Here is a 13,964-nt window from a genome sequence, read left to right as displayed (position 1 = left end):
ATAGTTCGAACCCCTATAAAAATGCAGAAAACAGCCTATTTTGTTAGTTAAAACTCAAGAAAACCCCACTAAAAATGTTTATACCTGGTTTAATAATTTTAACACAAAAAGTGCTTTTTACAATGAATTTGACAAGAAAACAGGAATTCGTGGATGTTTCTTATAGAAAAATACAGCGAATAATAGGAGAAAATGCTCCAGAGAGAAATCCGCGAATGTGCGAATCCCGAGAACTGTATTCACTTTTCTGTGGGGGAAGTTTATCTAATTCATGGATTTCTTCTTGGGCTGCATCTCTAAAATTATCACTCACTTTTTTTTGTAGAGTAACACTTTTTATTCACTACTGAATGAGCACAATAGGTGTAAGGTAAAATTAGATTCAATTCAATTCTCTCTCTCTCTCTCTCTCTCTCTCTAAGGGTAATGTAATTTGTATTTGGAATTATATTGCTGTAGTGTTTTTAGAAGACAGATGTTTTTAGAAGATAGAGCATATTGTACAATATCTAAAATATTCGCTGGTTATTTTTATTTAATTTTACAGTTTACTTTTACTAGAAAATAACATGAAAATAATTGGCAAATATTTTAAATAATGTAAAATATGCTCTATCTCCAAAAACACTTTAAAAGTAAAATGATTTCAAATACATCTTACATTACCCTTAGAGAGAGAGAGAGAGAGAGAGAGAGAGAGAGAGAGAGAGAGAGAGAGAGAGAGAGAGAGAGAGAGAGAGAGAGAGAGAGAGAGAGAGATACACCTGTTATACTCAGTTTAGTTCCTAACCTGGAATGAGCTTAATACTAGATACATTATAAGTATGTAGCTACACTGTAAATTATCTTTATTATAAAATCTGTATTTAGTCACGGACATAATATGAAAAAAATTATTAATTAGTGAATACACAGTATTGGTCTATGAAAAAAGTGAATTTGTGATCATTTTAATTGTTTTTTACCAAAAGCATCTGATATTCCCAGACAGTTACTTATCGTAACTTTGCTGATAAACAAAAAGGAATAACAATACTACTTCATAATAACTGAACACAGAAGAACCTCCTTTTCCTTCTCAAGGTTCAAAATCTGCTCAGGCTGAAAGCTCCAAGGTTTTAAGGCAGAAGCTGGATCCAGTAAATCTTTCAGTGCCTTGTCTAATAAAAAAATAAAAAAATGGTGTTTACCAACAAGAGAGGGACTCTATGCAAGAGTAGAACGGAGGTTTTTTGTTGTCTAGGCTTAAATAAGCCATTACAATGGCTTAAACCTAGACAATAAAACTATTAACCTTAAGTAACAGCTGTTATACAAAGTCAGACTGCAAATGCCAGTAGATGGAATGTGAATCACTTTCCAGAATCTGTAAAGGACCAAAAATGCACTGTTTACCTATAATTCCCAGGCAAAGTATTTGTACCTGGAGCCTATGAAACACCATTAACCCTAATTTACAGTATACAAAAAACAAGATATAATCAGTGACATATAAAACATGTCTATAAAAGTATTAACGAACAAAGGGGCAATAACTGACTGTCAGTACCATACTCAACGATGTCTAACCCTAGTATTACTGTCAAGATTTTAAATTCTGAAGAGACACTACTGGAGCAGCATTCATGCAACAAGCTGAGTTGCCATGACTCCTACTTGAGTAAAAGTTATCACTTTACTCTTCAGTAATTACCTCACCTCCTGGCTAACTGTTGTGCAATAAACAATATGTGTATTTAAATTGGAGGTTTGTTCTTGTATGAAGACATTAACATGTAACCATACCCAGACAAATTTGTTAATCTAGATGAAAAACCAAAAGAAACTGAGTATAATATTAAAAATGTAGTTCCATTCTGCAATGCCTCAAAATGACTCGTATATACTAAATAATAGTAACAAAGTAATAAAAACAACTTCTGACTGGTGCACACTAAACAGCTAATTGTATGTGAAGATAATATGCATACACATTTCCAACAAATGTTAAAATGTATCAAATCAAAAGGCTGTAAAACCTTAAGTAACAAAGTGAATCAGTTCTCTTTCATATTCCTTCCAAGATAGAAAACTTTCCTTGAAATTAATTGCAGTATAATATATACCCTTTCACAAGCACTTTAAAACATGAAAAAAGTCTCACCTTCCTTTGCACTCTCATCACTGAAATACCAAGTAGGTGAAACAGTCCACCTTTCAGGAGAAAACAATGACAATTTCAGGCTTGTTGTGTCTGGAACTGGATAAAGGTTAACTCTCCATTTCTTGCCAATTCCACCTGCTGGAGTTACCTATAACACAAAGTTGAAAACAATATATCATAAAAAAGGAAAACAATAATTTGTTTATTTATGAAAGAAGCATCAACATCCACAACCATTCCATGTCACTTCTTCACTCTGGTGGCTTTTGGACCATCACCCATTGTTACAGTTTCATACAAGGAAAGGCAACAACAGCAAGCTCAGCACTATTGTTCAGGCTTAGAGCTACCATCTATGCCCTTTGGGGACTAGTCATTAGATATAAGGTTCTAATAACTTCAAATGCCTTTTCAGTATATATTAATATGATGTTTTTTAGAATATGGAATAAGGAAACAAAACCCAAGGACTGACAATTAGACATCATAGGTTACTGAATAAGGTAATTATATTGTCATTGCACTTGTGCTGGTCATAATAAAAATATTCAGTATGGTTAATCTCAGTGGGTTAGTGAACAAAATTGATAAATTGCTTAAGAGACATTGCAGTGCATGGAATATAAAATTCCCCTTCTAATGGCTTCGGATCAGAATTATCGGTGTTCTATCATAATGAATCCCCATCAAATATGTAAAGCAAAATTGGGTCAAATAATAATAATAATAATAATAATAATACTAATACTAATAATAATAATAATAATAATAATAATAAAGATTAAAAAAATAATAGCGTTAAAGTATAGTACTATGAGCTGGACCGAGACCTTTCAATATGGCCTCTCGAAGTCACACTCTCAGCAGGGAGATGGCCACTCCAGTGATTAACGCCCTATGCCTTGCACACAGCTGACAGATTTGCACTTTTGGTTGTCCGATTTTTATGACTGTGTTGGAGACACATTATAAATCTTATTAGCAACGGTAAATACATTGAACAGACGTGAGGATATAATATGATGTTAGTGCCTGTCTACTGGATAAAATGAACAAGGAAAGTAAAAATATTACTAGGGAGAAAATTAGCAGATTAATGGTCGTCAAAGCCAGCAACAAGAGAATGTATTGAAACACATTGCATAAGCTGGCTATGGTGTGTGCCGGCGAGAAGTTAAGAGACAGACACACTGGTGGCTTTAAACATCAAACTGCAGGCAATTTTCGCCTTAATTTGCCAGTAAGTATAATTTTTAGTTGACTTTACAAATTTCTTCCTTGAATATATATGGTACCGGATATTTGGTGATAGCGTACAGATAAATTTGAGTGAGGCAGCTGGAAATAAGTGAATTATTAGATAATTGACATGCTATTATAGGCCTACTTAATTTGGGAGTCAGGAGCTCAAGTTGTATGATCATCAACTTTGGGAGGGGGAATAGATTGGGGGACAATGTTTTGTAGTTAGCCTATCTTGAACAATGCATTCACATTTCCGTTTCTAGTAATTATTTGTGTTGTCTACATCACAAATAAGTAGGCGTCCTGCATGCCGAGGGATACAATCCAGTCCCCTTGACGAAGAGTAGCCAGCACTGAACTCTGAGTCTCCATTTTGAATTTTGTTTTCAGAATGTAACGATTCAGTACACTTACATCCAACATGGGCCTCCAGCCCCCTGATGCTTTGGGGACCACAAATAGCCTGTTGTAGAAACCCATCGATGAGTCGTAGACCTCCTTGATTGTACTCTTGAGAATCAAGGATCTTACTTCTTCCTCGAGTGCCAAAAACTTCTCTGAGCCTATGGAGTAAGCTGTCAATATGATGGGGACTTTGGACAGGGGAGATCTTTCCAAGAAAGTTATGGCGTAACCCATGTGTAGGACTTCGACGACCCAGGCTTCTGCACCTCTGATCTTTCATTCCTCCCAAACTAGTGTAGCCTGGTGCCTATGGGTGTGCAAAGGACAGGAACATCATTGTTTTCGGTCTTAACTGCTGACCTATACGAGGACTTGGCAGGTGGGTGAAGGTAAAAGTGAGGTCGAGCAAAAGGGCGCAACTTACCCCACAAAAAGGCTGCTTCTGCAGCAGCAACTTGGAAGGAGTCACAACAGCTGCTGTAAGTTTGGGGCATTTAGTGGATTGAGCTAACAAATCGTCATTGATTTCTTCTCGAGCACTAACAAAATATCCTGGACCGTGTCTTGTGGAAACAGGTGTGACTTGCCCAGGGGAGAGAACAGCAGGGCTGACTTCTGAATAGTCATAACTCCTTTGGTGGTAGAGGAGCACCACAGCTCACGCTTCTTTAACATTCCCATGGCAAACAAGGAGCTACTTCGTCCACTCCATCCCTAATGGGCTTGTCAAAGCACGATAGCACACCAAGCCAGTCCTCCCACAGATCCACGGAAATCGAAGGGCAGTTCTCTAGTTTTCTCACCAAAGCTCTGACGACCAATCCATACAACTGAAAATCTCCAAAACTTTAAAAAGGTTGTGAACCAGGTGGTCGATCTCAGAAGAATAAAGAATATTTTCACAGCCAAAAACACTGCTCTTCTATTCATGTCAACCAAGGCCAAGAAGTCTCCCTGGGAGGAAGCAGATACTCCCAAGGAAGGAGCTTCCCCGGTGATGTAGAAGCAGTATCTCTTGTTGACAAGCAAAGAAGGAGGGGGAGGCGAATGACACTTTACCATGATCTCTCTTGATTGCTAGCCGCTTATCCACAAGGAGATGACTAACTTAGGCAGGAGTTCTTCTGGTTGCTTCTTCTTCTTCTTCATGAAGATCAACGGTGGAAACGAAGGAGCGAAAGGAGAAAAGCAGTCCAGAAAGTAATCCAAGAGGAACCTTATTAAGGAAGCATAAGCTGTCGGAGATTAAGCTGTTGGAGAATAAGTCGAAACCTGTTCTGACTCTTTCTCTTCTACTTGTTCCTTTTCATGCTCTTGCTCTAGTTCTTCCCTGTGCTTGAGCTCCAGGCCCATGTCCTGCTCTGAACCTCTGAAGGAGCAAGGGACATGGCCCCTTCTCCCTTCCTCGATTGCAGATTCTTCCCCTTAAAGAAGGACAACTCCTCAAAGTGCTGCCAAAAAGGAGCTAAAAGCTGGTCTTCCTGGAAAGGCTCAGCTTGAACTGAAGACGTAGGTTTACGTCTTGCTTCGGAAGAAAGGTCCAGAAATGAAGTCAAAGAATTTTGAGTCGACTAAAGAGCAGGCGCATGTTTCACAGGTGCCTGCACCTTTCGAGTCTCAGTCGAGTCCACTGAGTTGTGAGCTGAACCAACCCCTTTGTACGCCTGAGCCGCACGACTACAAGACGTGCGCTGACTGGAATTCATATCCCTAAATTTCTTGGCAGGGAGAAGGGAGATGTCAACAGTCGAAGACCTCTTAAGAGGACGAGAGGGCCAGGAACTACGCCAGTAACATGAACGCGGAGACAACGACTCACTGGAGTCCAACAAATTCACACAGAACGAGCCGCCTTTCCAACAGCGCTCTGTCAATACCTGATTCGATACTTCAGGTTCAACTGAGGGAGCGACTGCCTGTGGGCAAACCCCGCCAGTCTCCCTTGGACCTATGGTATGCCTTCTCTCCAAGGCAGGGGAGCAGGACAGTGACCTTTGTCTAGGAGAACTGGAGGGACGGACAACGACCCCCTCAGAAAGCACTTCACTTGCACTTGCACTGGGCACTTTCACTTGTTCACTTTTCTCCATGAACAATGTCATGGAGGCACCTAGCTCCATCATGGTATTAGCCAAATCCTCGAATTTCTCTCCAACCTTGATTTGAGGCTGGCAATGGTGTTGGAAAAGGTAACAAGGGAAGCTGTTACAGGAGTTGGAAGTGAAGGGGTAGGAGGACTGAGAATGGGAGAAAGATTACCATGAATAGGAGAAGAAGCAGGAGTAGAGATCTCCTCCATCACAGGGGGAAATGGAAGAGCTACACTAGTCTTACTTTCTGCCCTAATGGCTGCTTTCCTCTTCCTATCTTGCAAAACCTTCTTATGATATGAACTGAAAAGTTTCTATTGATCATCATCCCAACCCTGACATACAGAACATCTAAGTTCCTTAGATCACTCTTGACCCCTACATTTCGTACGCTTAGAGAGGATCGTAAATTTCTTTGACTAGCCTAGTTTTGCACCCCTCAGCACAAAACCTCACTCCCGATAAACTTGAATCAGACATATTCAAGCAAAAACAAGGCAGCAAAGTTGACAAAATGAGCAAATAAGCTAAGCTAATTCTGAAATAAGCACACCAAAAAACTTGTATGTCACCAATATCCTGGAAAAGTCAAAAACCCTCCAAAAGATGACGAAGAAAGTCCACAGAGCTACTGATGTTACTTGGGAGCCAGCAGAAATCCAATTGAAGAGGTGTGACGACATCATACCTGTTTGACGGAAGTGGGCAGTAACTAGTTACCTACGCTAATGATGGCAGCCCCACCTAGAAATTTGAAAGTTAGTCTGCCTTGTGTAGGGAATCCTACAGCTGAATAATTGCTTGGTGAGATTGAATGAAAAATTTATTTTATCATAAAAAACACCTCTCTGGTAAGAGAGAGAGAGAGAGAGAGAGAGAGAGAGAGAGAGAGAGAGAGAGAGAGAGAGAGAGAGAGAGAGAGAGAGAGAGAGAGAGAGAGTTTATCATTTTTATTATGTGATATCATTTAATCTCATTAAACTTACTAATACAGTATTAATCAATATTCATATATGAAAATTAGTACATAGATAATTTTTGTATCATAAAATTGTATTTTGTCATGAAAATAACATCAAAATACTTTAAATAGTGAATATTTATCATTGGAAAAACCTGCAAATATGTAAATTTCCTGCAAATAATGGGTAAATATGGTCCAAAGAAAATTCTGCAAATCTCGAGAATGGGAATAAAGAGGGTTGACTGTACTGCATTAGCAAGGCATTCAAATTTCTTACCAAATTTTGACTCAAGACTGGTTAAAGTGTTAGGATTAGAAGCATGGGGTCCTGGAAATGGAGCCTGAGGTAAAGGAGTACGAGGGCTACGGATTGGAGATATGATAGGAGGTTGAAAAGAAATAGTTACCTCTTCTGCTACTTTCAGCACTAAGAGCTGCCTTTCTTCTCCTACCTCTATTAAGCTTATCAAGATGAGACTTTAAAGCTTTTCATTTACTCTCCTCCAAATTCTTACATTCAGGACATGTTAGATCTTTCAAACATTCAAACTGGAATCTAACATAATGGCATTTAATCCAATGGCTAATTAAGCAAAAGCAACCAAAACATTGACTGAATATGTCACCAAAAGACTGGAAACATCCAAAATATGACTAAACAACTGCCAAAAAACCATTGATGTTACTCGGGAGTCAGCAGAAAATGAATTGTAGAGCTCAGCAATTTTTTACCTATTGTTCCCGAAATAGGTGGCGCCAAAGCTAAATTTGAATTTTTGGCAGCTATGCTAGCCCTCTAACGCCGATTAGACGTATTAAACGTCGACATAAAGTGTTTGTCGGGTGCCGATGGACGTATTGAACGTCGATAAAAAGTTTTTTTTAAATTTGCGGAAAAATACTTATAGGCCTACCAGGCAAAAACTTTTGAATCACGCGCCTTGGGGGATGCTGGGAGCTCACGGATCAAGGCGTTGTTTTGTTTATAATCGTTTCACAGGCGCGCAAGCGCGAATTTCTTTCTTATCGCACTAAAAAGTATCAGTGACACATCTCAGAAATTATTTAGTCACTTTTGCACCATTTTAAATTAGCCGTTACATGGAGTATTATATATGAAAATGTGTGCAATTTCATGTAGAATACAACAACAAAATACTCATGATTGTAGCTTTTATCAGTTTTGAAATATTTTTAAATAAATATCGATGTGCCAAAATTTTTCAACCTTCGGTCAACTTTGACTCTACCGAAATGGTCGAAAAACGCAATTGTAAGCTAAAACTCTTATATTCTAGTAATATTCAATCATTTACCTTCATTTTGCAACAAATTGGACGTCTCTAGCACAATATTTCAATTTATGGTGCATTTAAGAAAAAAACTTTATCCTTATGTCCGTGCGGTATCTCTTCCGATAAATTTTTTTGTGCGATTGTCGTAATGTTTGCACTATTTTAAATTAGCCGTTACATAAATGCACAATATAACTAAAAACAACCCATGGTTGTAGCTTTTATCAGTTTTGAAATATTTTCATATAAATAACGATAAGTGCCAAAATTTCAACCTTTGACTCTACCGAAATGGTCAAAAAATGCAATTGTAAGCTAAAACTCTTATATTCTATAGTATCAATTCATCTTTACCTTCATTTTGCAACAAATTGGAAGTCTCTAGCACAATATTTTGATTTAAGGTGAATTTATGAAAAAAAAAAAAAAAAAAAAACATTTTCCTTACGTCCGTGCGGTAACTCTTCCGAAAAAAATCAGAAATTTTTTCGTGCGATTGTCGTAATGTTTGCACCATTTTAAATTAGCCGTTACATAAAGTTTTATATATGAAAATGTGCGCAATTTCATGTAGAATAAAAAAAATGATTGAAGGTTGAAGCTTTTCTCATTTTCAAAATATTTGCATATAAATCACGATAAATAGAAAAAAACCACATTCGGTCAACTTTGACTCTGCATACCGAAATAGTCGAAAAATGCAATTGCAAGCTAAAACTCTTACAGTCTAGTAATATTCAAGCATTTACCTTCATTTTGAAACAAATTCGAAGTCTCTAGCACAATATATTTAGATTTATGGCGAATTTAAAAAAAAACTTTCCTTCCCTCCGCGCGCGGATTCTCCGCCGCAAATCTCCAAAATGCGTAAGTCGCATTCTCATAATATTTGCTCCGTTTCATATTAGGCGTTTCAGAGAGTTTTATATATGAAAATGTGTGCAATTTCATGTAGAATACAACAATAAATAATTGAAGGTTGTAGCTTTTCTCATTTTCGAAATATTTGCATATAAAAAAATTTGACATTCGGTCAACTTTAACTTGTCCGAAATGGTCGAAAACTACAATTGTAAGCTAAAACTCTTACAGTATAGTAATATTCAATCATTTATCTTCATTTTGAAATAAATTGGAAGTCTCTAGAACAATATTTAGATTTATAGTGAATTTTTGAAAAAAACATTTTTTTACGTCCGCGCATTAAGAATTCATGCATCATTTTGTGATAATATTTCCACTGTGTTGCTTTGATAGTTTTACAATGTGTTACATACCAAAATGATCGCAATTTAGTGTAAAATACAATGAAAAAAATTAACTTGTTAGCTTTAACTGTTTTGCTCACAGCGTGATTTGAATACATATATGAAATTTTGTTTTCGAGCTATCATATATCGCATTATTTATATATGATAATGATATTTTTTTTTTCTTTCTGATGGTTGCATACTAAACTCCAGGCAATGACAAAAAAAGGAGCCACAAATGAACTCTTAATCTTGAAAACTAAGCTCGCTGTGATTTATTGAAAAAAAAAATTTCCACTTTGGCGCTCACTCCGAGACCCCCTCGGCATATGGGAGACGATTTTTATTATACCCCTTCAGCGTAAGAGGGCTAGGAAACTTGCAGCTATATCTAATTACTTGGAAAGTTTTATATGCAAATTCCTGTAAATTCAGTCACTGACTTGGCCCTTAACCACAAACGAATACTTACATTATTACAAGTTTCAAGAACTGACTTCAGCTTGCACTGAGGAATATTCCTACATAAAGGTTTTCTTTAACTTATTTCTTTGCACTAAAGTATCTTATGCATTAACTAAATGTTCTTAGTTTATAAACCATCTTCTATGTGAAAATAGCTAACCTGCTTCATTCTTCTCATTAAGAGACTCAAAGTAACTTTTTCTCAAAGATAACAAAACTCTAAGTGGGGCATCATAATGTGGAAAAACTCATGAATGAATGATCGAATAAGAAATAAGGCCACAAGAGCAGTTATAAATTAGTTGGGGAAAATTCCTTAGAAAAAATAAATGCAGATAAAATGACAGAACCATAACACTTGATCATCACACATTGAAACTTCATAACAGCCTTGAATTCTTTCATACTAAACTAATAGGAGTTAATAACAGACTGACAGACATTAAATTCAGAGTCAAAACTTTACCTGCAATACTGGCCGACCTGAATTTCCTAGATGACAAGTCCAGTTAATGTTTGTCACCAAGTCAGCCTTGCCTCGAATATTGAAGGCTATCCACGAGAGGTATTTGGTTCGCTTAGCAAGCCATCTCCCATCTTTGAAATCTTTAAAGTTCACAATTTCCTACAAAGAAGTCAAAGTTTTAGACATCAAAATTCTGAAAATGTCATCATACTTATTTCAGACTAATAATTTCTTAGTTTAACAAAATACTTTTGTGTGACAAAATTTTCATTCTCTAAAAAAATTAATTAACCACCTCACCTTTGGAAGCACAAGCATAACATCAACGGTTTCATCAGTATTCAGTAACGTTCCAACAGCTGCACCACCAACAAATTTAACTTCAGTTGGAGGAATATATTGGAAGCACCCTTTACTTTCTGGCAGTAATAAAGGGTCGACAACATTGTTTTCTTTCAACCATTTAGTAGCACTCAGCTAAATAAAACAAAACAAAAAAACAAATGAGAACAAAGCAAGAAAACAGTTAACAAATAAAAACCACCGTTTTTATAATAAAACTTTTTGTATATACTTCCCAAGTAATAACATAGCTATAGTTTCTACCTAGTATGGCAGCTAAAATTTGAAGTCAGAGGTAGTGATGCTTTAGTTTTGGGGTAACAACTAGCCTAGCCCACTATCGGGGGACAGAGGAACAACTACGCAAAGTCCTGTCAATTTCTTTTTGACTTATGTTCCTGCAAGGGGAGGTGGGTGGGCTCCGAATCTGTAATTACTTGGTAAGTACACACAAAGTACACACAAAGTTAAAAGGCCGAGAGAGGTCAACCATGACTCGCCCAGGCGGTTAAAGAAAAGACTGACGCGGTGACATAGGTGCGTGGTCCTTGACCAGTCTTCACCCAATCTACACATGCATTGCCAGATGTCATAAGATTCCTTGCTTTCATCTGCTTTTTAACCAGATCCAGCTAGGCGCTATTGTTAAGACCAAAGGTTTGTTCGCGTATGAACAATATTATATTAACCCTTACTGGACGGGTAAATATATCAATATACAGCTCCTCAGGCTGGGTAAAGTTTGAGGTCGGCCATTTTACGAAAAAACACATAAATGGAAAGAGGAAGATATGCAAATGCACACGGTGAAAAAATATAATTCTGAAAAATTTTCCCTACCTTCCACGAGAAGTTGAAAACGACTATTTACAATCCCTGGTGGGGCCTCTTTTAGGAAGAGGACAAATGGCAGAAAACATGAACACTTAACTTTATGAAACACATTAAAAGACGGCAGAAAACATTAACACTAAACTTTACGAAACACATTAACAAATGGCAGAAAACATTAACACTTCTTGATTATCTCCATCTTCGTTCTCCAACATTCTTGGGACCCATGGCTAATAACGTAAGTAATTAAGTTCACACACAACACGATAAAGTAACTTACAGTACAACATTAGCAAAATCTCTAACACGAATTTACGTTAACAAACGAAATACATGTGAACGAATGAATTCCAGTGTTTACAATAACGCTGCCGCAATAAATGGTCAAGGAACGCCTTTACATAGGGGCATGATGCTGACCAATAGGAGAGCAGGATCTTACGGCAGTGACTAGCATCAGGAACCAATGGGAGAGTGGGAGGATGGTGGCGAGTCTACTCAGTTGGCAGCGGGCGAGTTTTAAAATTGTTCTCGGTGGTCCAGGCGAATCTCGGACTTTACCCTTTCGCAACCTGAATTATTTTCTTATACAGAAGCAAAAAAATCTTTGCCTTTGCTTACGTAACTTGGATTTTTCTTAAGTAGAGACTTTCGTATGTCAAGATTCCACTGTATGTACAAAAAGTTATTTTATTAGAAAAATGTCATTTTGTATATGTAACTTATCAAGCAATTACATAGCTGATTCCCACATTGACAGGAGGTGGGAGAAATGGATATACATATAATACTCCAAAATATTAAGGTATGTAAATGTAATAAGTCAAGGTAGAAGAGTTGCTAGTATTGAATACAATGCTTGTCTTTCCTTATCAGTTAAGAGCTACTGGGATACTGCTCTGGTTGGTGCACAACCTATAGAGGTATGGCGGTGTTGACAAGAGTCATCTACTTCATAAGTGGGAGCTTTACAGCAAAAGTTTTATGTCCGAATGCTGGTAAACCATGATAGGTGCCTGCCATTGGCCTGGGTGCAGCACCAAATTAAAACAACCATTTAACACTGTCACCTACACCGAGATAAAACCACAACCCATCCACTTGAAGTGGTGGGGGCTTCGGGTGTATTGCACCCCCGGGCTCTGCAAAACTCGACACATTATTACAAGGTGAAGAGATAATAGGAAAAAAATCCTATGCTTCCTTCTGCTGTGGCGGAATCAAAGCTAAGCAACTTAAGTACCAAGAATTCCCCACATTTACTTTAATCGTACCGGCTAACAATATTTCCCCCCAGCCACACTTTCCTCTTTACATTACTATTTAAGTACAAGATGGTTGGTTCAGTGAGGAAAACAAACAAAACTCTATAAATCCATGTACTCACCATTCAGGGCGAGATGCTGTGCTGTCTACTGAATACTACAGTCATAGAGAAACAAACAACCAATGAATATCAATACACCAAAAAACCAAACAAGTACCAAAACCACAAAACAACTCAAAACAACAAAACAAATCACTACACAAACACCTACGACAAAAGACTGCACACAGCTCAACAAACACCACAATTCTAACACAAACACCAATCAACATCGAGACTACACAACTCAAAACACAACAAATCAATAACACAAACAAACACCAATCAACATCAACACCAAGAGTTCACAACAACTCACAAATACAACAGTTCACAAATGAAACACAACAGAAACTCACTAGCTCAACAATCTTCAAACAGACACAAGCACAACAAACTGGATCCAGCTAGGTGCTGGAAATTATCCTATTGTTAAGACAGAGGGTTTGTAGCTATGAAAAATACAAATTGTTTTAGAAAATTTGTCATTTGAAAGTATTAATAAACACATAGTACATGTACTATAAAAATTCTCGCGCCTCAGTAAAAGAGAGAGAGAGAGAGAGAGAAATTACATGAACACTTAGTGGCAACAACACAACAGCTCCTCCCTCTCTGGTCACATTACTTGATATATTTGACAGTTTTAGTACCTGGAGTTAGAGAGAGAAGACTGGGATTTCCTTCATTCATACATAATTTTTTAAATTTATAAACTAAAATCTTACTAATTCACTATAGTATTTTCTTTAATGAATTGATATTATTGCTGTTTACATTAATATTAATATTTGAAAATGGTAAATCATTTATCTATTATACACAAAACATTCATCTCTGTAAGAGAGTGAGAATTCTTATTTTTATATATTATTTAATCTCATTAAACTTACTAATACAGTATTAATCAATATTAATATTTGAAAATTAGCAATTCATTTTTGTATCATAAAAATATATTATTCAAGAAAATAACATCAAAATACACTGATTAGTGATTATTTTTGTCGGAAAACCTTGGGAATAGGCGAATTTTAATGGGTAGATATGTTCCAGAGAGAAATCTGCGAATCCGGAGAACGGGAATATGGGGGCCCAC

General features: G+C 37.0%; 1 protein-coding gene across 1 annotated transcript in view; it reads right to left on the bottom strand.

The window, feature by feature from the left end:
* Positions 1-13,964, bottom strand: part of LOC135224527 (nucleolar protein 6-like) — a 254,757-nt gene that overhangs the window by 171,839 nt on the left and 68,954 nt on the right. The window contains exons 5-7 of the mRNA XM_064263598.1: positions 10,624-10,800; positions 10,324-10,482; positions 2,144-2,291 (exon numbers count right to left, since the gene is read on the bottom strand). Coding sequence (XP_064119668.1) covers positions 2,144-2,291; positions 10,324-10,482; positions 10,624-10,800 — 484 coding nt within the window. The remainder of the gene's footprint in view (positions 1-2,143; positions 2,292-10,323; positions 10,483-10,623; positions 10,801-13,964) is intronic.

Source organism: Macrobrachium nipponense, chromosome 12 (assembly GCF_015104395.2).
Source record: "Macrobrachium nipponense isolate FS-2020 chromosome 12, ASM1510439v2, whole genome shotgun sequence".
In the NCBI taxonomy this organism is placed as follows: Eukaryota; Metazoa; Arthropoda; class Malacostraca; order Decapoda; family Palaemonidae; genus Macrobrachium; species Macrobrachium nipponense.
Note: the sequence above shows the minus strand (reverse complement) of the source record. Positions and strands in the feature narration are given on the sequence as shown.